This window comes from Chaetomium globosum, genomic scaffold, assembly GCF_000143365.1.
Source record: "Chaetomium globosum CBS 148.51 scaffold_1 genomic scaffold, whole genome shotgun sequence".
In the NCBI taxonomy this organism is placed as follows: domain Eukaryota; kingdom Fungi; phylum Ascomycota; class Sordariomycetes; order Sordariales; family Chaetomiaceae; genus Chaetomium; species Chaetomium globosum.
In genome coordinates, this window is record NT_165976.1 from 6,286,903 (window position 1) to 6,308,683 (window position 21,781).

Here is a 21,781-nt window from a genome sequence, read left to right on the forward strand (position 1 = left end):
AACTCCCCCAAGTTAAGAAAACGGTGCGCGGCGCGCCAAGCACAGCCGCCTTTGGTAGGCGCAGTGCAACCACCGATGCCGATAGAAGTGAATGGCAAGGCATCGGGAGGCAGCCGGGCCGGTTCCGCGCATTCAATGCCGCATTGGACACCGCGAACTCGGATCCAGGAGCATGCGGCCGCTGCCGAGAGACTGCAAACGCCATCAGGCAATACATACAGGCATCAAGATCATGGGCATGTCATTGAAGGCATTCTTTGGACAACGCGCAGCCTTAACAAGGCAGCATACCTTTCCCCGCATTGCAGAGTGGCATTGCACGACGTCTGACATGCGACTCGGGCTCGAGCACGTGTCTAGGACTGAACGACCATACATATCCCCGCCCGGCCCCGCTCCGGCACCCGTTCTTCCGCTCCAAACAGCCCGGTAGGTGACTCAACCGACCCCGGGCCCCACCTGCACATCCGCAGTTGCCTCAAAGCCAAACTCGACAAAATCCCACCTCCCACCTCCCACCTCCCACCCCTCCACTCCAATAGGTACCCCAACCCTCGAAACCCCGCCGCCGACTCACAACTCCGACTCACACCTCGCTCCGACTCACAAACTCCCAACCCATCCCAACCACCATTCAACTCACCCAACATCCACTCACAACCTCCCACCGCCCCTCCTCTCCTCCTCCACCACCTACCCTCGCCCCCTAACCTCCACCTCCCTCGGCCCACCCCCCTCAAACCTCACCAACATCCACCCTCTCCGCATCCCCACCCCTTCCCGTGCCCCTCAGTTCCGCACCGGGCTTATCCAGCGCCAGCACGACGCGACCGTCGCGGCGGCGCACGAACAGCATGCTCGGGCTCATGACCTTGCGCGACCAGGGGATGGCGCGCGTGTTGGCGGCGGCGTCCCAGTCGAGGACGGGCGCGGTGGGGGTGCGTGCCAGGAACGCGAGCAGGGCGGCGCGCTGGTCGCGGTGGGCGGTTGTGGGGGTGTTGTTGTTCGGGGTGGCGGGGGTGGGGGTCGGTTCTGGTGTTGTTGGTGGTGGTGGTGGGGGCGGGGGAGGGAAAAATTCGGAGATGAGGTGCAGGAGGTAGAATTGGGGTGGGAAGAGGATGATCTCGCCTGCGCGGGCCCGCGCCAGCCAGGTGTGCGTGTTGTCGAAGGCGGCGGCGGTGTGTTCGAGGCCGCCGTCGTGCGTGGGCGCGGGGATGACCGCCTGGTTTTCTTGGAGGAGCTCGCTGGTGGTGGACGGCAGGGTGAGTGGTAGCATGTAGAGGTACATTTGGGTGGTGAAGCGCTTGGGCGGGCCAGGCGGGGTGATCCAGCGCGTGAAGGGGAGGAGGTTGTCTTGGATGGTTGTCAGCGATGGTGTTCCCCGTATGCACGGGGAAGAAGGAGGGTTGAAAACGGCGACATACCCACGTCGGGCTCGCCGCCTTGGTCGCGGAGCCATTCCGTAAAGCGGACCGTGTTCCCGTGGACCAGCTTGCGGCCGGCCTCCCTGATATAGTCGGGAACCTGCAGTAGGCCCAGTTCCCGGGGCTGACCTATCTTTTTGGCCAGGAGAATGCCGCTCTCCTCAAAGGTCTCCCGGATAGCTGCCAGGCGATAAGCCGGGCCATCCTCATGTACAGCTGGGCTGTTGGCGGCAGGTAGAGGGCCGTCTTGAAATGAGGACAAGTTTCCACCTGGAAAAACATGCGCCGATGCGAAAGAGCTCGACGTATCCACCCTGTGCAAGAGCAACACCTGGTTGGTAGGCGAGAGAAGGAGAATGCTGATGCGGTCTTAGCAAACGTTGAATTGTGTATCTCCCGCAGTGGCCCGAAGCACCCGGCACTCACCTCGAACTCGGCCGGGCTGGCGGCGGCGGCTTCTTTGCCTTCTGTTCACCTTTCCGGTTTTGGTCCTGTTCAAACATTGTTGAAAATAATCTCTTATCTCGGGTCCCTGTTAGTCGAGCCGCGGGATGGATCTTGGGTTTGAAATCCCTGGTTGTTGAATTCAATTGACCTGGGAATGCGGGTGCGACGGCTGGGGACGAAAAGAAGCGAGATGTTGACAGCTGACAGCAGTTACCCTCCAATGGCAATCTTCGGAATGGCTGTATCGTGGTAAAGGTTGTGCACTTAGATGACGTGGCCTTCAAAATGTTCATGCTGCAAAGATGTGTTGTTGTGAAAGAAAGCAAACCCGGCGCGAGCGCTGAAACTTGGCATGCGGTTCAGCTGAGCCGAGGCTTCATCTTGTGTGACCAATCTCCCCGCGCCGCCCCACTCATGCTGATCCAAGATCCGGGGTAATCCGGTTTGGGACGACCAAACCGGCATCGTGGACGAAGGATAAAGGGGTGGTGGGACGGATTGGTAGGCATCGTTACTCATTTCTAGAATTGTACATGGTATGGAAACATAAGAGAACGCTCGCTAAAGTAGAACGTGATCCAAACCGGCGTGTGGCCGGGACCAACCACCCCAGAGCCCCTGGTTCAAACATTTCCAACCACTTCCCTCTTTTCCACGCCCTCTTTATCCCAGCCGAGTTAAAACCGCTTCCTCTCCTTCCCGCGCAAATTCACCCTCCACAAACAACACACACTCTTACTCTCGCACCACTTCTTCACATCCCCCGGCGCCACCTCCCCATCGAACCCGACCTGATCCAACCGCCCCGCGTTCAGCCACGCCGTAAGGTCCTCCAGAATGATCGGGTCATACATGAGCATCTTCTCATGCCAGCTCGGGTTTGCTGGGTCTTTGGTTGGCGGAGCGCTGGCAACCGCCCGCGTGATGTAGCCGAAGAGCGACACGTCTTGCGTCGTCGGGCTGGCTATGAGCGACGCCTCGGTGTCTTCTGTGACTGAGAGGTCTACTGCAGGTGGGGACGAGAAGAGGTCCGAATGCTGATCGGGGGAGGAGGGAGCGCTGGAGGCAAAAGGATCGTCAGACCCCGAGTCGGGAATTTCGAAGATTTGTTTGGCGGGTGCTTTGCGCCGCCGGGGAGTTGTCGGGGCGGGTTGGGTGGTGCACGGCGATTTTGCGCGCTTTGGGGAGGGCGGGGCCTTTGCCCTGGTCGCCCGTGTTGCGGGAGATGTAGTTGCATCCTTCTTGGGCCTCCCCCGTGAGCGCTTCTCAACCTGGGGCTCGTCGCTATCAACATCACTGATAGCAGCTGATCTCCGCCGGGGGTTTGTCGCCGCCGGGGCTGTAATACTTGAGACCGATGCAGCGGAATCCTTCCTGGGCCTTCCACGGGGCCATTTTTCCGGTTGGGGCACCTCACTTCCTGCGCCGCTGACCACACCCGCCTTTTTCCTGCCCTTTTTGGCCGGGGATGGGGCTTGCACCACTTCAGTCGTTGCTGTTAAGGAATCTTTCCGAGGCCGGCCCCTTGGCCGGGAGGGAGAGGCGGCTTGATTCGGGGCGGACGTTGACATGGCGGCTTGGGCGGCCGTACTTCCTAACGCAGTCTTGTTTCGGCTTTCCCAACACCGGTTCAGCAGCGCAATCATCGCGGTTCTCTTCTTGACCACCTTGAAGCCGTACGACGCCACCTCTTTCGCGAGGCGCGCATCGGTATAAAGCTCGAAGCTTGGCGGCGGCGGTGGTGCAGGTTGGGGTTGCTGCGGGGTGTTTGACTGGGATAGCAGAAGTTGGTGCTGCTCCTGATTACTCGGCGGCGGATCAAAGTCAGCCTCCTGTGGTGGGGTTTGCGGACGGCCACTGACCGCGAGGTTCGAATCCTTGTGTCGAACCGCTTGGCCCCCCGGGCGAGGCGGGCATGGGGGCAGTGTCTTAGGCGAACCAACTGGCGGAGAAATGGTGAGATCTAACGTATCGTCGGACATTTCGATCTCGATGTAGGCACTCTCTACCGGTGGCTTGTCTGCCAGAACCGCCTCTGGGCAGGGGGGCGGGGGGTTCTGCGCAAACTGGGCGAGCGTCAATGGAGAAGAACGCGTCAAGTCCAGCACCTCGGCGTCGAGCAAGTCGCCATCACCGTACCGAGCCCCGGCTGCCCACAGCCCTGCTCCCGATCTTCTTCGGATAGCGAGGTTGCTGTTCCCGGGACTCGGGGTGGCGAAAGGATCGCTATCCGCTTGGTTCGACACCTTCATCGCCTCGTGCAAAGCTCGGAGGAGCACTGGGTCATCCTCGGTTGCCAGCTGGCTTGCCGTTCCAAAGACGAAGTCCTGGTTAGACACTTGTCGCATGGCGCTCGTTGGGGAGAGGAGTATTGGCTCGGGTGGCGATTGCTTTTTCTTGGTTGCCCTTGGCTTGGGGGCCTTTTTAGCGGCTTTCGGTTTCGCGCTCGCGGACTTGCTTGCCGCCGTCAATTGTTCACTGGGGAGCTCCAGGTTGCCAGACGGGATATGCGTGTCTTGTTGTCTACTCAAAGTTGAACGCTCTGCCTCTTCCGGCCGACGGTAGGCCGCCGTTGCCAACTCCGTGATGGTCCGGGGCTTCTTCTTCACGACTTTGGGCTTTGTTGGGGATGCTTGGGGTATCTCTTGTCGGTGCCCGACGCACGATACCATCTCAACGAGCTTTCGTTTTCCCAGGACGTCCATACTGGTCAAAGGCAATGCAGCACCGATATAGCCGCTAGCTTCCATAGTTCGCCCATAAGTGTCTTGGAGGTTCTTGAAAACGTGGTCCTGTAAAGACAGAGCAGACGACGACACTTCTTTCTCCATGGATGAGTCCGCGAGACAGTGAACGCTTGCGCTCTCTCGGGGAGGCGTCCAGTCCATCCTTCGTGCCATCGCCGGCTCAAAAACGGACGGCGAATCATCTATCGGACCGGCGACTAGCTCAGGCGGTGCCGAGGTATGAGGGGTAAAATGCCTGCTGACAGTTTCAGCCTTCTTCTGGGCTTTTGTTATTTCCCTTGCCGCCGTCTTGGTGACTTTCCCTTTGGGTAAGGTGGTTTGCGCCAATGTCGCGTCCTTTTTTGCTCTCGGCTTTCTCCCAGATTTCTTGGGCGGTGCTACCGCAACCGGACCGTCCGCAACGGCCATGTCTAGTGCGAGCGGTGGTTCGATTGTTTCCGTCTTCCCCTTCTTCTTTCTCGCCCCGGCCGTTCTCGGTTTTTTTTTATCTCCTCCCAATGGCAGGGTCGGGCCTTCGACGCCGGATTTTATCGGCGACTCGGCAGGAACGGTGGCTAGGTCCGCCGCCGTGGTGGCGCTCTGAGATGGTCCTATATTGGATATTTCTGCACCTTCGAGATGACGGGCTCGCGAAGATTGCCATATGTTCGCGGCGCTCGTGAAAGCGGCTGGCGCATCGTTGGAAACCGGGGCGGCATTGCTTCCACTGCGCAAAGAGGGCTGCCTGGTCGCTTTCGGAAGGAGGTCGCAAATCGATGGAAAGTCGGGGGACGACGAAATGACGAGAACAGAATCGTGATGGGCCATCTTGACGGGGGAAGAAGAAAGCAGGCCACCGGTGGCCATGCCCAATCTATCCCGCAGAAACACCCCGCGGCGCCCAAGGCGTCCAACTTTTGCGCAAACAGTCCCGTGAGGCGACAGCTTCACAAGTTACACGATAATGCAGGGCATTGACATCTCGTATGGCTCTTGGATATCGTGTTTGAGCTGTTTCTAGATCGTCAATTGGATATTGTGTTGTTGCCTTGTCACCATTCTAAATCGTCAACAAACAAAAAGAGCGAATCCGAGAGCGGGAGAAGCCGAGGTGTGTTCCGCCCTTCCACGAACATCTCGCGCCGTCAGCTGACTGGGCATTGGCCCCACCTTTTATCGAAGTGGGGCTCATTTTTGGTCCGTGCCCATGCCTCGCCCACAGCACCCACCAAATCAGCAAAACTAATCGAAATTCGAGACTCGCTTGAAATTCTGCAGTCCTGCTCTCCGGCACCGCAAAGAACACCCGAACCCGTCACTTCGCAGCACTCATCACAATCCGCAAACATGGAGAACGACCGTGGCGAAATCGTCGACCTGTAAGCCCGCTACACCCGACGACAATTGCCCCGGCCGCGACCCGCGATCATGCTGACACCAGGCCTCCTCCAGTTACGTCCCCCGCAAGTGCTCTGCGACGGGCAGAATCATCCGGTCCAAGGACCACGGTTCGTGCCAGATCACCATCGCCAAGGTCGATGAGAACGGCCGCGCCATCCAGGGCGAGAACATCATCTACGCTCTGTCGGGTTTCGTCCGCGCCATGGGCGAGAGCGACGATGCCCTCAACCGCCTCGCCCAGCGCGACGGCCTCCTCAAGAACGTCTGGAGTGCCCAGCGGTAGATTACGCCTGCTAGCGATTTTGGAGGGGTAGATTGTGCGTTCGCCTTCGCTTTCCGCTCCCGTTACCGGCCAGTCGCTGACACGGCTCAGATGTGCGTTTTAACGACCGGCACCGCGACATGAATTAGACGGAGGGCGGCGGGACGACGGCCGAGCATGGATTTGGGGCTTCCTTTGGAGTGCATCTTTGCCGGTTACTCGATGGCGTCAACGGACATTGTCTCTCACAACGAATAAACTGGCATCGTGATCAATCTCGGCTTCTGCTCGATCATCTCCTGGCCCTCAACCTCGTGATTCCGACCGGCTAGGGAAGGCTCCCCTGATCCACTCCCTGTATTTGGGGAGCCTGGGCTACTTCGATAGCTCCCGCGCCGTAGATTAAGCCTAGGCCACGAAAAAGCCGTGACGAAAAAGTTGCTCGTCATGGTACAGATACGGGTCTGACACCTCTCTAAGAGCTCGCTCTGCGATCAGTCGCTACCCTCTCCCGTCAAGCGGTGGTGAGCTTTGCTTCCGGTGCATTGCCCCGCCAGGGCAATGTTGTCTTCCTGTGTGCTAAGTAGCTCGGGGGGGAGTGCTCCCTTGTTTTCCCCATGTCCTCCCCTATACGACCCCGATTATCTCCCTTGTCACCAATTCCAGTCCAACCTCCGAGTACCAGGCCTTAGGCTCCCCAACAGCCTAATATAACTTTTCTTCGCTCCTCATGGGGACAACAACAGACGACATACAATGCCCTCACTACTTTTAGCTTCCACCAAGTGGTTCGGTGATACTCAGGTCACAGAGCTGTAGTATGGCTTGTCTTGAGTGCAAAGGCAACGGCCTGTTCAATAAAAGATTACCGAGTGTTCCCCCCATGCATGTTAGGCAACAAGTGAAAGGTGTAAGGCTGATTCTAGGACTCCCAAAGCGGACTTGCCGGCGTGCGTCTCCGCTGTAATCGGCAAACTTGGACGTAAGGTACAGTGGGGATCCAAAAGTATCCGGCCACCCCGCTTTCATTAAACGCGAAACACGTCTCGCGGTTTCCTACCCTTAGCTTTTGAACCACGACAATTCAACAAGATGAAGCTCAATTTGGCCGATTTTGCTGCTGAATTGACTGCCGGACGCGGGAGATTACAGGAGCTTTCTCCAGGCGCGCGTGCAGCCATTTGCACACTTGTTGCGGCCGGGCAGAGCGAACGCGCCGTTTCTCGCCTCTTTCGCGTATCCCGCGATACCGTCGCCCGCTGTGTTGAGCACTGGAAAACTCACCGAACGTTTGATTTGCGACCCCGGAAGGGCCGGCCGCCGGTTCTAACTCAAAGGGAGAAACGGTATATCGTTTTACTTGTCAAAAAAAAACCGAACCATTGCGAAAAAAGCGCTTGTTAACGCAACTGGCAAGGTTGTCTCCTATTCTACCATCCGCCGCTGCCTCCGGTCACACCACATCCGCAAATGGAGAGCTATGAAGAGGATTCCTTTGACCAAAGAAGTGGCAAAGGATAGGTACAATTTTGCATGCGATTGGCTTGAGAATATCGACGAGTTCCTTCAGGTTAGTGGTGTTGAACTTACCTCCTATTTCTTACCCCGCTAATCGTTTCAGACGATGTTCTCAGACGAGTGTTCCTGTCAGAATAACACTTCAAATCCGACTAGCTGGGTGTTCCGATTTCCGTCCGAGAAGTTCGATAAGCGTTTCGTCAACCTCCAGAACCATGTGAAAGCGAACATCTCGATCATGCTTTGGGGAATGGTCTGGAAAGGGGGGAGAAGTGACCTCATCGTGATGGAGCGCGACGAAGATGCCCCGAGGCGAGGATACACTGCGAGATCTTACCAGAAGGCGCTCCAAGAAGGTCTCCTACCTCATTACAACGATACCCGGCATTTCCAGCAAGATAACGCAAGGATTCACGTCTGCAAGGCAACGGAGGAGTGGCTCCAGACGCGGGGGATTTCGTGGATCGAATGGCCTGCACACAGTCCGGATCTGAATCCGATTGAGCACGTTTGGGCAGCTCTGAAGAAAAACCTGCGAACGTTATTCCCAGAGCTATGGTCCCTGAAGCAGAACTGCGTATCACGGTCAGGATCACCGTGGTAGGGGCAAGCTGGTATATTGCGTGGTTGCACGAGGAACCGAATGTGGGAGGCGAGGCGCACTCAGGGAAAACCCTGTGGCTGCGCACAGACCAGCGCAGAGCTACGTACAGCCCACCTCGGGGTTCAGCCGTGCAACCCTGACCCTACAAGGAACGGGCTGTGCCCGTGACACTGCGTAGATATAGCAAAGTTCAAAGAGTGCTTGCATACGGCGTGGGAGGCTATCCCACAGTCGTTCATCGACAAGCTGATCGAGGGAATGCCACGCCGGCTAGCCGCTGTCAAAAAAGCGAGGGGGTGGTATACAAAATATTAAAGTTTTTAAACAGGGCTCTTAACAACATCTATTGGTTATGCGTCATGATTTGGTGATGTTGAGATATTTGCTGTTAAAGCCTCCAAGATATAATGTAGGTGGCTGGGAAAAAGCGGGGTGGCCGGATACTTTTGGATCCCCACTGTAGCAGGGGTCTGGCGCGCAGACCGTCTGGCGGAGACGAGATTTCAGTTACTTGACGCATGCGCTGAACGTGCAAGGGGCGCTCGTTGCTTGATTGTCATGTCTGGTTGGTGGGTTGACCGGGTTCGAGTTGTCCAACAGGGAGGCCAGGGATGCGGTTGTGGATCCTTCTGGCGTGGATGTGCCTTTGGCCATCTGTGCTTGAGCGTGACGATGAATTCGTGTTAGTTGGAGGGGCCGTGGAGTTTGAACTTTTCGGGGAGGAGGTCTGGTTGGATGGATGGAATCCGGATTCCGGAGGCACTGGGCCTATAGGGCCTTTGCACGCTAACTACATCCGGATCAAATCGTTTTGCCTTTAACTCGTACAAGCCCCCTACTTCTTCCCTCTTTCTCGCTACACCATCTACCTCTTGCCTTGGGTGTTGTTAGCAGATCAGCTTGGAGGCTACTTTCTCCAAGTGTTCAGCGTCCTATCTTCAGCAGCTAAAGCGGGTGGAGGAGGTCTGTCACAGGCGTGGTGTCACGAATATGCCAACAGATGGGGCTTGGGAGGCGCAGGGCACCAGAGCCAATCGCTAAACGACCCAATCGGATCGAAGGACAAGGACGCCGGGATGCAAGTGCTATGGTGCTATGACGCTAAGACCAGACATAGCACTTAGCAGCGAGAAAGAGGGAAGAAGTAGGGGGCTTGTACGCGTTAAAGGCAAAACGATTTGATCCGGATGTAGTTAGCGTGCTAAGGCCCTATAGGCCCAGTGCCTCCGGGCGAAATAAATCCCATCCATCCATCCATCCATAGCACTTAGCAACATAGCACCAGGCATCCCGCACCAAAGGTACGGCGGTACCTTTGGGTTTCAATAGGTATATAGTCACCCGTTCTGGAGAGCTCTGGGAGTTCTCCAAGTTAGCAATCACAGCTACATTTTGCTACAAGCTCGGAAGCCTACTGTTGAGACAAGTCTTTGTTGTGCACCTTTTGGCTGCACCGAACCTAAGCACCCTTGAGAAATTACCTTCAATCGAAGCTGAACCCTAACAGGACAGGGTCCTGAAGTAGGTTCGTCACACGTGGCGGCGATTTCGAGGTCGGCTTCGACGTTCTGTCGCAGCTGATCGTCATCTTCTTCTTGATGTTCGTCGAAAGAGAGAGCTAGGTGTGGGAAGCTGGAGAATATGCTCAACCTATAAACAGCTCCTCGAAGCGGATATTCCCTCCCATACCCTAACTTTCTCGGCCCAGGAGAAGGGAAGTACCCCGCGAAGATCTAGTCCTTTATCCTACTCTTTTGGCTAAAAGCCAGAAATGACCTCTCTGGCTTGTTTCTCGAACGCAGCAGGTTCCCTGGTTTTCTTGTTGTTTTATCTAGACTATGTCACGGATTGGTTGCATAGTACCAGATTCACGATTTGTGACCTTCCATCGGCAACACGGAGTATCTCTCGACCCATCTATTCCCAAAAGCAATGAAAAGGTCACCGGTTTCAACATGTCCAGGTCGTTACCAAACCTCCAATGCCGTGGGGTTAGTCTCGTTACCTCATAGCTCATCCGCTCGGGGCGGTATAAAGATACTGGGGAAGATATCGGAATCGGAAGATGATGGGGCGGGAAGGGGAATGGGGCCACTCAGGTAGGAGCGGGGTCCCATTTCTCCGCGGCCCAGCTCCCGCGCTATTGCGGGTGATCTGGCGAGAGAGAGAGGAGGGAGAAGAAAATGTCTCCTGGGGCTCAGCTCTCTCCCCCAGTTCGCATCCACACGGGTCCTCGAATAATCGCCGGGGGTCCCGTCAATGGACGTTCCTATTGCAACCATCTAGTGGGGCGATGATACCTATGTTTCAGCGAACCTCCATTCTACACCATTGTGTTGTGTGACCGATATGTAGGCATGCAGTTCAGCTCTCAGCTACCTCGTCTCGAGGCTTGGCAATGGCTATTTTGTCACCAGGGAAGAGGGGGATCGGCGGAGTAAGGGATCAATATCTCTGAGCTTAGAATGCGGTGTTACCCAACAGGATTTGGGCAAACATTGGGGCAGCACTTGAGGTGGGATACATTAGCTCATAGGACTGTCTAATCGCGCGTTTCCCCGGTGTTTGGCTAGGGGTATCGACCAAATTGGCCGGATCGACGGTGAATTATATGCACCAGGACTTGTCGAGATATTACCATATCGTCTTGTGATTGTTACTACCCAAGCACCTACCAATGGCGAGGAGTGCTGAGTGGGATGCAGGACACGGCGGGGTTGAGCTTGCAGGACTGAGGCTGGCTGACTCCCGCAGTAGCTGGAGATCACAACCCGACTGGAAGGAGAACGCGTGGAAGAAATGGCAAGGTGCATGGTTGGTCAACAATGCATTGCTTTCTCATACTCAGTGGGTGCCGCTTCTGCTGCACCATTTCAATCAGGCCAATCAAGAAAATTGCCTCCGCGCGACAGCCGGGACGGAGGGCGTGGTAGGCCTGTGATTTGCCATTGGACTCGGAAATGACCGTCTATAAAAGGAGAGGTAGGAGGCCAGGAACGACACAAGAAAATTCGTAATTCCTTTCTTCTCAAGCTTCCCTGAAGGTAAATAGGATCTTGAGTTCAGAGCTTCTTTATTGTCTGCAAGAAACTCTCTTACCATATATACCATCCAAACTTCTCATTCATCATGTCAAGTGAGCAAGGAATCATCCTCAAAGACTATATATACTTCTGCTAATCAATCTGTCCGATCCTCGCAGTGCTTATTGGTCGATGGTCCGGCTCCTTTAGCTACCCGAATGACTCTGAGAAAGAAATCACCTTCACCATCGAGAAGTCGGCCAACGGCTCCCTCTTCATCGGCACTGGCCACGAGCCCAGTGGTGAATTCGACATCATCGCGGGCCAGGTCATCGAAAGCGAAGGACAGGATATCGTCACCTTCGCCCAGATTTACAAATCCATCTGGGAGGGTCAGATCTGGAGCTTCCGTGGCGTCGTTGGCGGCAACGGCGGCTTCATCACCGGCCAGTGGTTCGACTCCCCCGCCGACGGACGCAACCGAATCGGTAGTTGGAATGTCCAGCGGATCGAGTAGCCCCTCGCCGGCAGCACGAGCGGTACCATCTCCTACCCCGGTGGAGACCACAAGGGCTTGACCCCCGCCATCCCCGTCTTTACCGTCGGCGACGATTTCAAGGGCACTGGAGACGACGCCGCCGCGTTCAGCTGCAAGGGACCGGAGTAGATAACGTGAAAGCTTCCAAGGGCGGGATTTGGTGGGATGAAGAATGGCGGGGGCACGATGACTGAAGCCGCGGAGATCCCCATCGTTTAAGAGCCAATTTATCTTATTCAAATCTAAAAGCCCGTGAACATAAATACCTAACTTCGCTGTCCATGTATCCACCCTTCATGTTTCCCCTTCGGATATTGTGAGAGGACACATCCCACATCCTCGATATCCAAATCCCCCGTGCCCGTAATTACCTACCTATTACAGGGACAGTTCCGTCATTATCAGGGCCCTGTATAAACGCTTCGAGACCAACGTTACCGAGCCTGCTATTTCTCGCCAACCCAGGTTAAGCGTATAATTATACTGTAAGCAGCTTGGCGCAGCAGATGAAGTCCTTCCCGCCCGGGCAAACCGTAACGTTTCCGTCCCCTACTCGTACGATTTGCAAGTCAGCGTCTCATCCATGTACGAGCAGCGGATATCCAGAGCTGGAGCAAGAATATCTAGGCATCGCTTACCCGGATCCAACTCGGCACAGTCCTCCCTCCACAAACACCGAGAACTCAGCTGGGCCGCGTTTTTGCAGGGCTGCACATAGCAGGCCTTGATGGAAGCGGGGTCGTTGGGGCAGGGCCAGTCTGGCTTGCGGCCGGTCTGCGCCGTGCCGTTCCATGCGGTGGAGCAGACGGTTTCGTCCAGACAGATGCAATCGCTGCCCCAATTCTCGCTGCACCGTCCGCCGACGCCGCCGACCTGGCGGGAGGGGGTGCTTTGCGGCGCTGAAGATGTCGGGGATCTGGAGGTTGCGGTGGCGCTTTGGCCAGAGGTGGTGGCAGGAATGCCGGCGTCTGATGTCGAGGAAGCAGCGGCGTCTGCTTCTGCGTTGCTTGTTGGACGTGTCGAGACTCCGACGCCGACGCCAACGCCAACGCCGATGGCCACGAGTAATGCAGCGATCCCCAGAACAGCGAAGAAGACCCATCTCTTTAAGCCAAGAATCCTCTCTTTCTTCTCTGTTCCCACACCTTCTCCCGCTGCCCAGGGGTCTGACGCGTCTCCATCCCAAGTATATCCGTCTTGCGTGGGCGTTGATTGTGGGCGCCAATGGCCCGCGTCGGCTTGCTGGTAGTGGGAAGCGTCGTCGTAGGGTTGTGGTGGGACGGCGATCTTGTCATGTTCGTGGGAGGGAACGAAGGCTACCTTATCGTTCTTGTTGAAAGCGAGCTTGCTGGAATCCTGGGCGGGGACTACCTCGAGGGTGCTGTGATGATTGTGGTCAGCACTGCCGGCCAAACTACCCATCTCCGCCATCTGAGCGTTACAGTCTGTCGTGGGTGTGCCTCGTGGGCCGTGGGAGCGAGTTACCGTGATCGCAAGACGATAAGAGAATGTAAGAACCGGGTGGATGAGGGCCAAGGGGAAGCTGGCGTCGGCACCACTATTTTCAAGCTGGCCCCTCAGTTCCAGACTTCTGGTACAGCCTCGTGCCAGCACTGCCATGCCGGCACTTAGCTGAGGTTGCATGCATCACCGGTCCCAAGAAAGGGGCAGGATCGCCATTTAAAATGATGGGACCAATGGCAGTTGGCTGCGGCCATCCGATCCCATCACACAGAGCTGCTCTGCAACCCTCCCCTGCGAAAGCTGAACTTTGACTGGGCCACATTCAATCGACTTTTGGGAGGCTTTTATCATTCATGGCAGTGCGGCACAGGGGTCGGATTGGGTGCTCCAGCGCGAAACAGCTGAGTCCGGGAACACGGCCGAGCCTCGTCCAGCGGACATTGGGTACCGTAATATACACTCTCTTAGACTAGGAAGTGAGCTAACACTATCACAAATCTCCGATTGTACAACATCTCCCGAAAAGTGGATCAAGTCATTTCCGAAAGGTGGTGACAACACTAGAATCATTGAAGATAGGTACTCATGTTCAAAGCCGGGTTCGGGCGCCAATCCACATCTGCTCGGCGCATTCTCAATCAGCATTGAAACCATCCTCATCGTGCTGAATATAACTCTTCATAGAATACCTAGGTAACTACGAGTATCACCCTGTCAAACGCCTCCCGTTGCTCTGGCGGGATGGTAGTTAGCACAAGCCCCGTCCTCTTAACACGGACAAAACCACCATGATCCGATCTTTAAGTGAGTTTGCCGGCCTCAAGAACGGGCCTTGTCATCAGGGGGGAGCTTCCATGCTCGCGTTAAAAAAAGCTGCAGATCCAATCCCTGGTAATGCGTTGCGGGCTAGTCCTTCTAAACTGGGAACGGTCACATCAGGAAAGTAACATCAAGACGGATGGCTAACAGGTCGGCTCAGCCCGGCATGATCGAAGGTAACAAAGAGGGCTCCACGTTTAATGCATGGTCGGCGCTCTAGCAAGCTTTTGATGATGTGGTTTTTGATTATATGGTTTGGCGGTAAGCCTGCTTGTTGCAAGGAGTCGGCGGGGTTGTACATTGACGTCATGAGTTAGGGAGAAGGCCCAGTGCCGCTGCGTCACCACTCAGACTCACCACCAATGGAACATGGGTCCGCATCATTGTTGTGAGCCTCTGTTTTATTAGTAGAGCGCTCCTTTCTAAACCATATCCAAAACCATATCCAAACACCATCTGATACCCTAACTGGTTAGAAAGTAACCCTTTACTGTAAATCACATTTCAACAACAACAACAACACCCACCATGTCCGACTCCCACTTTAGCAAAAGCGGCAGTTTCGAGCCTGTCCCGCAAAAGGCACAGGCCCAAGACTTGCCAGGGTGAGACCTGATCAACTGTTATTTTATGAGCCTTTAACTTACGCGTTCACTTACGCCTTCTTACCAGACTCGAGAACAGAATGGAGCCCTCCAGCGAGTCAACAAAACTGGAGGGAGAGGGCCAGGCCTACGAATACCTCGCTGCTGGCAAGCTCAAGGGCTGCAAAGCTCTCATCACCGGCGGAGAGTCAGTTGCTTTGTGTCTCACGATAAAAGCACAACCGTGATATTAACATGCTATCTTTAGTTCCGGAATCGGTCGCGCCGTCGCGGTTCTCTACGCGCGTGAGGGCGCCGACGTGAGCATCGTCTACCTTCCCGAGGAGCAGACCGACGCCGAAGATACCAAGAAGATGGTCGAGAAGGAAGGCCGGCAATGTCTCCTGATTGCCGGTGATCTGATGGATTATCGCAAGTGCAAGGAGGCAATCCAGAAGCACGTCGACGCATTCGGCATCATTCACGTCCTCGTAAACAACGCTTCTAAGCAGATGATGTGCAAGGACTTTGCCGACATCGACCTGGACAACGTTGAGAGCACTTTCCGGAGCAACATTCTCCAAATGTTCGCCATGACGAAATATGCCTTGCCGCACATGAAGAAGGGCGGATCGTAAGCTAGCCCCTTTCCCCAGTCCCTAGCACATAACAGCTGAGAACCTCCTAGAATCATCAACACCACCTCGACAGTCGCATTCCGCGGCACGAGCGCCATGGTCGACTACTCGGCCACTAAAGGCGCCATCGTGTCCTTCACACGGTCACTGGCACTGAACTTGATGCCCAAAGGCATCCGGGTCAACGCCGTAGCGCCAGGCCCTGTCCACACGCCGCTGCAGCCGGCGTCGCGGCCGGCCGAGCAGATGGAGGGGTTCGGTGGCAAGTCGGGCATTGGCCGCATCGGCCAGCCGAGCGAGATCGCGCCGAGCTTTGTGTTCCTGGCGAGCAAGGACTCGGAGCTGTATTATGGACAGGTGTTGCATGCGTATCCGCTGGGGGATTGAGTTTTGGGGGAATGAAGGCTCGGATGTTGTACGAAAAGTGGCTTGATGTATGATTAACGCGGGAGTGAGATAGTGGCTAGGAAAATGACTACCATCATTATATATTTCTAGCGATCGAAAAGTTGCCGAAATGACCTTTAATGAGTTGAGCGCCCCTGAACTACCCGAGCTGCCTCCCCCGCCAAACGCACCGACCCGATCCTATTCACACAAACTATTCCCACATCCCTTCACAAGTTCCCTTTGACCAACGTCACCACCTCCGGAAACCTTTCCGTCTCCTCCCCCTTAAACAACCCGCCCACCACCCCCCTAAACACCCCATCCATCCACTCGGTCGTATACGCCGTCAGCAAACGCACAACCCTCGCCGGCTCCAGCGTACCCAACAACTCCCCAAACCCCTCCCCCCACTGCCCTGCGGCCTCCAACAACACCGGCACATCCGAAAACGTATAATGCGTCGTATTCCTCACATACATCACCACCTTCGGCCCCCGCAACCTCTCCCACGTCGCCTCCCAACTCTCATCCAAAAACCCCTGATGCGACAAAAACAGCACCGGCTTCTCCATTATCCGCACCGGCTCCTCCCACCCCTCCCCCTCCCCCTTCCCCTCCACCGACGCCGGCGCAGGCGAGCCCATAACCGTGCCATAGCCCAATTCACCGCGCCTCGAATCCTGGAATCACCCGACTCGCCGCCACGATCACGGCCGCACCGCCTGCCGAATGCCCCAGCATGGCGACACGGTCGGTGGGGAAGTGGCGGGGGCCGCGGTGCGGGAGGAAGGTGGGCCATGGCGGTGGCGTTGGACAGCTGGGTGAGGAAGGAAGGAGGCGTCGGCGGCGCGGGGGTGTAAATCCCAGGTGGGGTGGGAGATAATAGAGGTGTTGGTGTGGATGGTGGTGTGGTTGGTGTGGGTGTTGGTGGCGGGGGGGTAGAGGATGATGTTGGCGTCGAAGGGGTGGTCGATGGTGATGACGGTGAAGCCTTGGCTGGCGATGGAGGCGGCCAGGGTGTTGTAGTAGAGGCGGGGGATGCTGTAACCGGGGGAGAAGAGGAGGATGCGGTTGGCGTCGTGGGGGGAGGAGCATGTGGGTTTGTTGGGGGGGGTTGGACAGACGGGTAGGCGGGCTTCGAGGAATAGGGGGGAGAGATCGGCGGTGATGTTGAAGGTTTCTTGGAGGAATGGGCCTTGGTATTTGGCGACTTCGTCGGGCATGATTGGGACGGGGACGGTGGACTCGCAGGTAGTAGGCTGGAAGACGGATACCATCAATGCCCGAGGCGTCGGGGATGCGGCATAGGGGTCATCGCGGCTGTAGTCAACGAGGGGGCCCGTCGTTAATGTGACATTGTATTTCCCAGATGGGGTTTGGGAGCAGATATGCCGCGGCTGCGCTGGCAAGTATGAAGAAAAGAATTGATAGGAATTGCATCTCTGGAAGTGTTGCGGTGCTGTGCTTGTATTCTGTTGCTGTCAGTTGTTTGTGTAAGTCGACGGAACTTGGATAACGAGTAGAGAAGACAACCGGAGACGAGTGGACAAGCACCTTGGATGATAGGGTCTGTTGAGTTTCTTATTCTGAGATTCCCGTCGGTATTTAAGCACTTGGTTAACAACTCGCCCTTTACCCAGGTCTGCTGCTCGTTCTCACGCACGTTCTGATTCACGTAAACCTCTAAGCTGATAACACAGTAATACCGATACAGAGGTAACGAACAGGCATTTGATTGGTTTGTCAGCCGTAAGTGGAGCCCAGCTCGGTGTTTTTAAGTGGGGATGAGCTCGGTGTTTATCAAGCTAAGCTGCATTGGGTCAGGGGTGAGACTCATGGGAGTGAGATTCATCATCATTCAGGGGGTGGAGGCCATCTCGGTCTTTGCTACATATCCAAGCGCAGCATTTCCAGCGGAGCAGCTGGGGGTTGAGGATCCTTCACTTCTCCTCGAATCTGCCCCGTCAGCTCTGCCACCAGACCATGATGGAAGCGCTGCCAAATACCTCCCAAGCTTCTATTGCCAATCCAGAACCCGACACTGCCGGTAGTGAATCTCGATTATCCGCTCCTCCACCAAAGCGGTCTCGTGTCGTCGTTTGGCAGTCGAAACGAGGTTGTGTGACGTGCAAGTATGGGCCCCCACACCTTGCCATCTCGGTGCTAGCCAGCTACTGCGTTGCAAGATAGGATCCAACTGACTACATCCAGAACACGCCGGGTTAAGTGTGACGAGCAAAAGCCTCTTTGCCGCCGATGCGTCCAAGCGGGCCGGTTATGCGGTGGCTACAAGGACGAAAGCAAAGTGCCGGTGGCTTTGAAGCCTGCCCTAAGGATAGGGGTCGCGGCAGACAGCGGGACAGAGAGGCTAACCTACCTCGCTACCCATGTCCTGTGTCTGGACAACAACGGCCGCCCCGTGCAAGAGGACGGTGCCTGGGGACGTATATTTCTCCAGTTATCGAACCAAGTCGCATGTGTCAAGGCTGCAGCCGCCGCGTTTGGGGCCGCGTACGAATCATTGCTTGACAACGCCATCGAGCGAAACCCCTGTTCCGCCTGGCGTTACTACGGCTCGGCTCTGACAAAACTCCAGTCGGATATCAACAACGGGACTGCCGGGCCGGAGTCGCTAGCTTTGGCATCCATGGTCCTAGCCTGCACCGAGATCCTCAGCCAACACGAAACAAATGCATTCGCCCATTTTCTTGGGGCAGTACAGATCCTGACCCAGAGCCAACACGGATGCCAGGGGGCTCCTAGGTCATCTGCTCACATTCTCAGCACGGTCAAAGACGAACTAGTCAAATTTGACGTTTTGATTGGCAGCTACGCCATATCTCAGACACCCGCATTCATGTATCTGGAATCCAACTGGCAAGGTGCCGCCCCTGGAGATGATGTGTTCCACGAGCCGGAGCTTGCCATCAACTCCGCGATGCTCTGCCTCCATCGATCATACCGGTTCGTGGAGTCGGCTGCAAAACTGCGGTACACGTATCCGAGCTGGAAAGATCATGATCCCGTTATGTGCGAGGGCCAATCCGATGCCGTGGCCCAGTGCCGTTCAGTTCTTAATGGCCTGGGGGCGCTGGCCACGAGGTTGCAAGCCCAGTATTCTTCCGCTATATCCACACTAAGGGATTCAGAGACACTGGCCGAGATTTATGCTCTCCGCACGCAGCTCACGGCAGCTATAATTTATATTCTCTGCACCCACAGCCCGCTCCAAACGACATACGATGAACACCAGCTTCTATTCCAAAGCATCGTGAGTGACGCGGCAGCCTCAGCGCGGCTGAGGCGGCGGGCCCAAGCCAGGCGCCCTTCAAGCGCTTCTCAACACGCCCCGGCATTGTTCAGCTCCCTTCTTCATCGTCAGCATGAAGTGCAAGAGATTCCGCCGCTACGTTGCCCTGGGCAACGAACGTTGCTCAACGAGCAGAGTCGAGAGGGGCCGACCGATGGACACATCATGGCGGCGATTGGTGCTCGGCTGGCTGCGATTGAGACAGCGGGCACTGTGCCTTCTCCTCGAGGGGCGCCACAGGCTGCATGTAACGTCCCCGAGGATCGGAGGGTCCACGGTTATGGTGTATCCCCTCCGAAACTAAATGGCGAGGGCCATCGTGTTGTGGAAATTGAGTTTAGCAGGCCCAAGGTGCCTCTTGTGCAAGGGTGGGGGGACGTTGATTATACAGATCTGGGTAGTTGGGTGTTCTGGTCGGAAACTGTCAACATATAAGTACCTTAACTAGGTACCTACCTAGGTAAGCAAGGTAGATTTCAGGGGTGCAATCACCGCAGCGCTGCCTCGGTTTCTACCTCCCCTGTATCTGTATAATAGCGAAGCTCACCCAGTCTTTCATACCTGTCGATTCGTTGATACGTTGCCTCCGGGCCTAGGTACCTTAGCGTAATTTACAGAAGCGTGGTTTGGGGATGACTCTAAACTAGACTTCACGCAGAGGATGAGATGGTTTGAACATATCAAATCACTAACGGTGCAGAGGACAGGGGATTGTCCACCCAAAAGAAATGGGTTGGGTAGGCAAGACCCAAACGTACCTAAGTAAACAGGTAGGTCCAACCCGGAATGTTTCTTTTTGCAGAAGATACCTAGGTAAGAGGCCATGTAATTATATATTAACAGCAAGAATGTAACTTAGTAAGTGACAGTATCTCAAATTGATAACAAGTAACTATTACAATATGGTCACAGAAATGATTCTATTGAAAAACGCTTTCGTCTGGTATAACCCACCCCAACCCAAGTGGTTTTGGGTCCAAGTTCTACCCACTCGCACCTGAACCGTCATAATAACCCAAATGGCCCATAGGCCTTCCGGGCCTAACGTCGGTGCCTAAAAATGGAGCAGCTAGTATGGCCCTGCTGGTTCCTTTACGCGCCAGCTCGCAAAGTACCTAGGAATTCATCACTTTTGCTTCTCTGGTCAGTGGCTGGGATCTCCAATAACTGCCGTTTTCTTTTCGGATCTTTTACGCTTGATTACCTCTTGTAGCAACCAGCACCGCTTAAGATGACTACCGAAAGCATCCTTCTAGATGAAGCCATCGTGGCTAGTGAGACCACTTGTTCCCTAAGTTAGGTGACAAAGGGAGTGCTAAGTTGCCATCCCACTTCCCAGCACTTCCAGTGCCGGACGGTAGCAAGATCGTTTCTGTGAAACGGCATGGAGAAACAAGTGTATTCAGGCATCAGACCCGTACCCGCCTGTCTCCTCACCAGTGTTAACCCTAGTTTTCCGAGCAGTGGTCAACCGGGGCAAAGATCGATGTCGTCACCGGAGATGGGACCAAAAGCTTCTTCGCAAAAGTAATCAACACCCCTTACCTGACAACGTTGAGTCACTTACCGTCATTCAGCTGATCGAAAACGAAGAGTACATTCCCATGGCCGAGGCAGAATACGAAGGCCAAAAGGCCATCTCCGCCATTATCCCCGACCACGCCATACCCCCCATCGCCTGGGGCCACTACAAAAACGTCCACACCAAAGCCTGGTTCCTGACCCATTTCCGGCCGCTCAAGCCCTTCCACCCCGACGACGAATCCCTCTCCGAGTTCCTCACGACCCTCAAAACCCTACACAAAACCTCCACCTCACCCACCGGCCAGTTCGGCTTCCACACAACCTCCTTCTCCGGGCCGCCGGCCATGGTCGTCGACTGGACTTCGGACTGGGCCCTATTCTGGACGCGGGAATTGCGTGCTGCACTGGCGTACATGCAGCGCATGCTGGGAGATGAGGACGCCGAGCTGCAGGGGCTCGTGGAGCAGCTCGTGGAGCGCATAGTCCCGCGCTTGCTGGTGCCGCTGCAGACGGGCGGGCGCACCATTCGCCCGGCCCTCTGCCATGGGATTTGTGGGATGGGAATATCCAGCTTGATGGTGAGACCGGCCGCGTGGTGCTGTTTGACCCGTGCTCATTTTATGGGCATGGCGAGATGGATTTACAATGTGTGCGTGCGGAGAGGGGGGTGATGAACCCGGGCTTCGTAGAGAGGTATGCGCGGGAGGTGGGCAAGTCCGAGCCCGAGGCGGATTTTGAGGATCGAGTTGCGCTATATGCCATGTAAGTTCTTTGTTGGTTTTGTGTGTGCAGGTTTTTAGGTGTTGCTGGCTAAATTTAGGACTGGTAGAGGTAGCGATCTGTCGACGGCAGGAATGTATGGGCATCGAGCTTATTTATTAGACAGGTAAGTTTAGCGGGATTGACACTGACTGAAGAGGCACTGACGTACTGCTTAGGATGAAAGAAGAGATGCGCAGGCTGCTTGCTAAACACCCCGATGGGCTGGCCGGGTTTGAGGGAGACTTAACTCCAACTGGGGATCACAAGCTGGAAGAGGAGTCGGCGATGGACGCGTAGTTGTGCTTAATACTATAACAAGGTCTTTGGTTGAGGGGTGACGCAGTTCT

General features: G+C 55.6%; 8 protein-coding genes across 8 annotated transcripts; 5 read left to right on the top strand and 3 right to left on the bottom strand.

The window, feature by feature from the left end:
* Positions 1–736: 736 nt before the first annotated feature.
* On the bottom strand, positions 737–5,425 carry CHGG_02028 (uncharacterized protein; the record flags this gene model as incomplete). The annotated part of the gene is made up of 6 exons (XM_001221248.1): positions 737–1,353; positions 1,425–1,645; positions 1,851–1,915; positions 2,086–2,110; positions 2,200–2,392; positions 2,611–5,425. 6 exons carry the CDS (start codon positions 5,423–5,425, stop codon positions 737–739), a joined length of 3,936 nt encoding a protein of 1,311 aa, XP_001221249.1.
* A 519-nt stretch (positions 5,426–5,944) lies between these two features.
* CHGG_02029 (40S ribosomal protein S21) lies at positions 5,945–6,281 on the top strand (the record flags this gene model as incomplete). Its single annotated transcript, XM_001221249.1, has 2 exons — positions 5,945–5,976; positions 6,050–6,281. The coding sequence occupies 2 exons, from the start codon at positions 5,945–5,947 to the stop codon at positions 6,279–6,281; spliced, it is 264 nt and encodes an 87-aa protein (XP_001221250.1).
* A 5,230-nt stretch (positions 6,282–11,511) lies between these two features.
* CHGG_02030 (uncharacterized protein) lies at positions 11,512–11,922 on the top strand (the record flags this gene model as incomplete). The annotated part of the gene is made up of 2 exons (XM_001221250.1): positions 11,512–11,518; positions 11,585–11,922. 2 exons carry the CDS (start codon positions 11,512–11,514, stop codon positions 11,920–11,922), a joined length of 345 nt encoding a protein of 114 aa, XP_001221251.1.
* Positions 11,923–12,492: 570 nt separating this feature from the next.
* Positions 12,493–13,563, bottom strand: CHGG_02031 (uncharacterized protein; the record flags this gene model as incomplete). Its single annotated transcript, XM_001221251.1, has 1 exon — positions 12,493–13,563. One exon carries the CDS (start codon positions 13,561–13,563, stop codon positions 12,493–12,495), a length of 1,071 nt encoding a protein of 356 aa, XP_001221252.1.
* Positions 13,564–14,754: 1,191 nt separating this feature from the next.
* CHGG_02032 (uncharacterized protein) lies at positions 14,755–15,835 on the top strand (the record flags this gene model as incomplete). The annotated part of the gene is made up of 4 exons (XM_001221252.1): positions 14,755–14,831; positions 14,911–15,018; positions 15,079–15,444; positions 15,499–15,835. The coding sequence occupies 4 exons, from the start codon at positions 14,755–14,757 to the stop codon at positions 15,833–15,835; spliced, it is 888 nt and encodes a 295-aa protein (XP_001221253.1).
* A 710-nt stretch (positions 15,836–16,545) lies between these two features.
* On the bottom strand, positions 16,546–17,061 carry CHGG_02033 (uncharacterized protein; the record flags this gene model as incomplete). Its single annotated transcript, XM_001221253.1, has 1 exon — positions 16,546–17,061. The coding sequence occupies one exon, from the start codon at positions 17,059–17,061 to the stop codon at positions 16,546–16,548; it is 516 nt and encodes a 171-aa protein (XP_001221254.1).
* Positions 17,062–17,824: 763 nt separating this feature from the next.
* CHGG_02034 (uncharacterized protein) lies at positions 17,825–19,583 on the top strand (the record flags this gene model as incomplete). Its single annotated transcript, XM_001221254.1, has 2 exons — positions 17,825–17,922; positions 18,029–19,583. 2 exons carry the CDS (start codon positions 17,825–17,827, stop codon positions 19,581–19,583), a joined length of 1,653 nt encoding a protein of 550 aa, XP_001221255.1.
* Positions 19,584–20,208: 625 nt separating this feature from the next.
* On the top strand, positions 20,209–21,731 carry CHGG_02035 (uncharacterized protein; the record flags this gene model as incomplete). The annotated part of the gene is made up of 4 exons (XM_001221255.1): positions 20,209–20,220; positions 20,708–21,250; positions 21,307–21,434; positions 21,611–21,731. 4 exons carry the CDS (start codon positions 20,209–20,211, stop codon positions 21,729–21,731), a joined length of 804 nt encoding a protein of 267 aa, XP_001221256.1.
* Between the last annotated feature and the right edge of the window lie 50 nt (positions 21,732–21,781).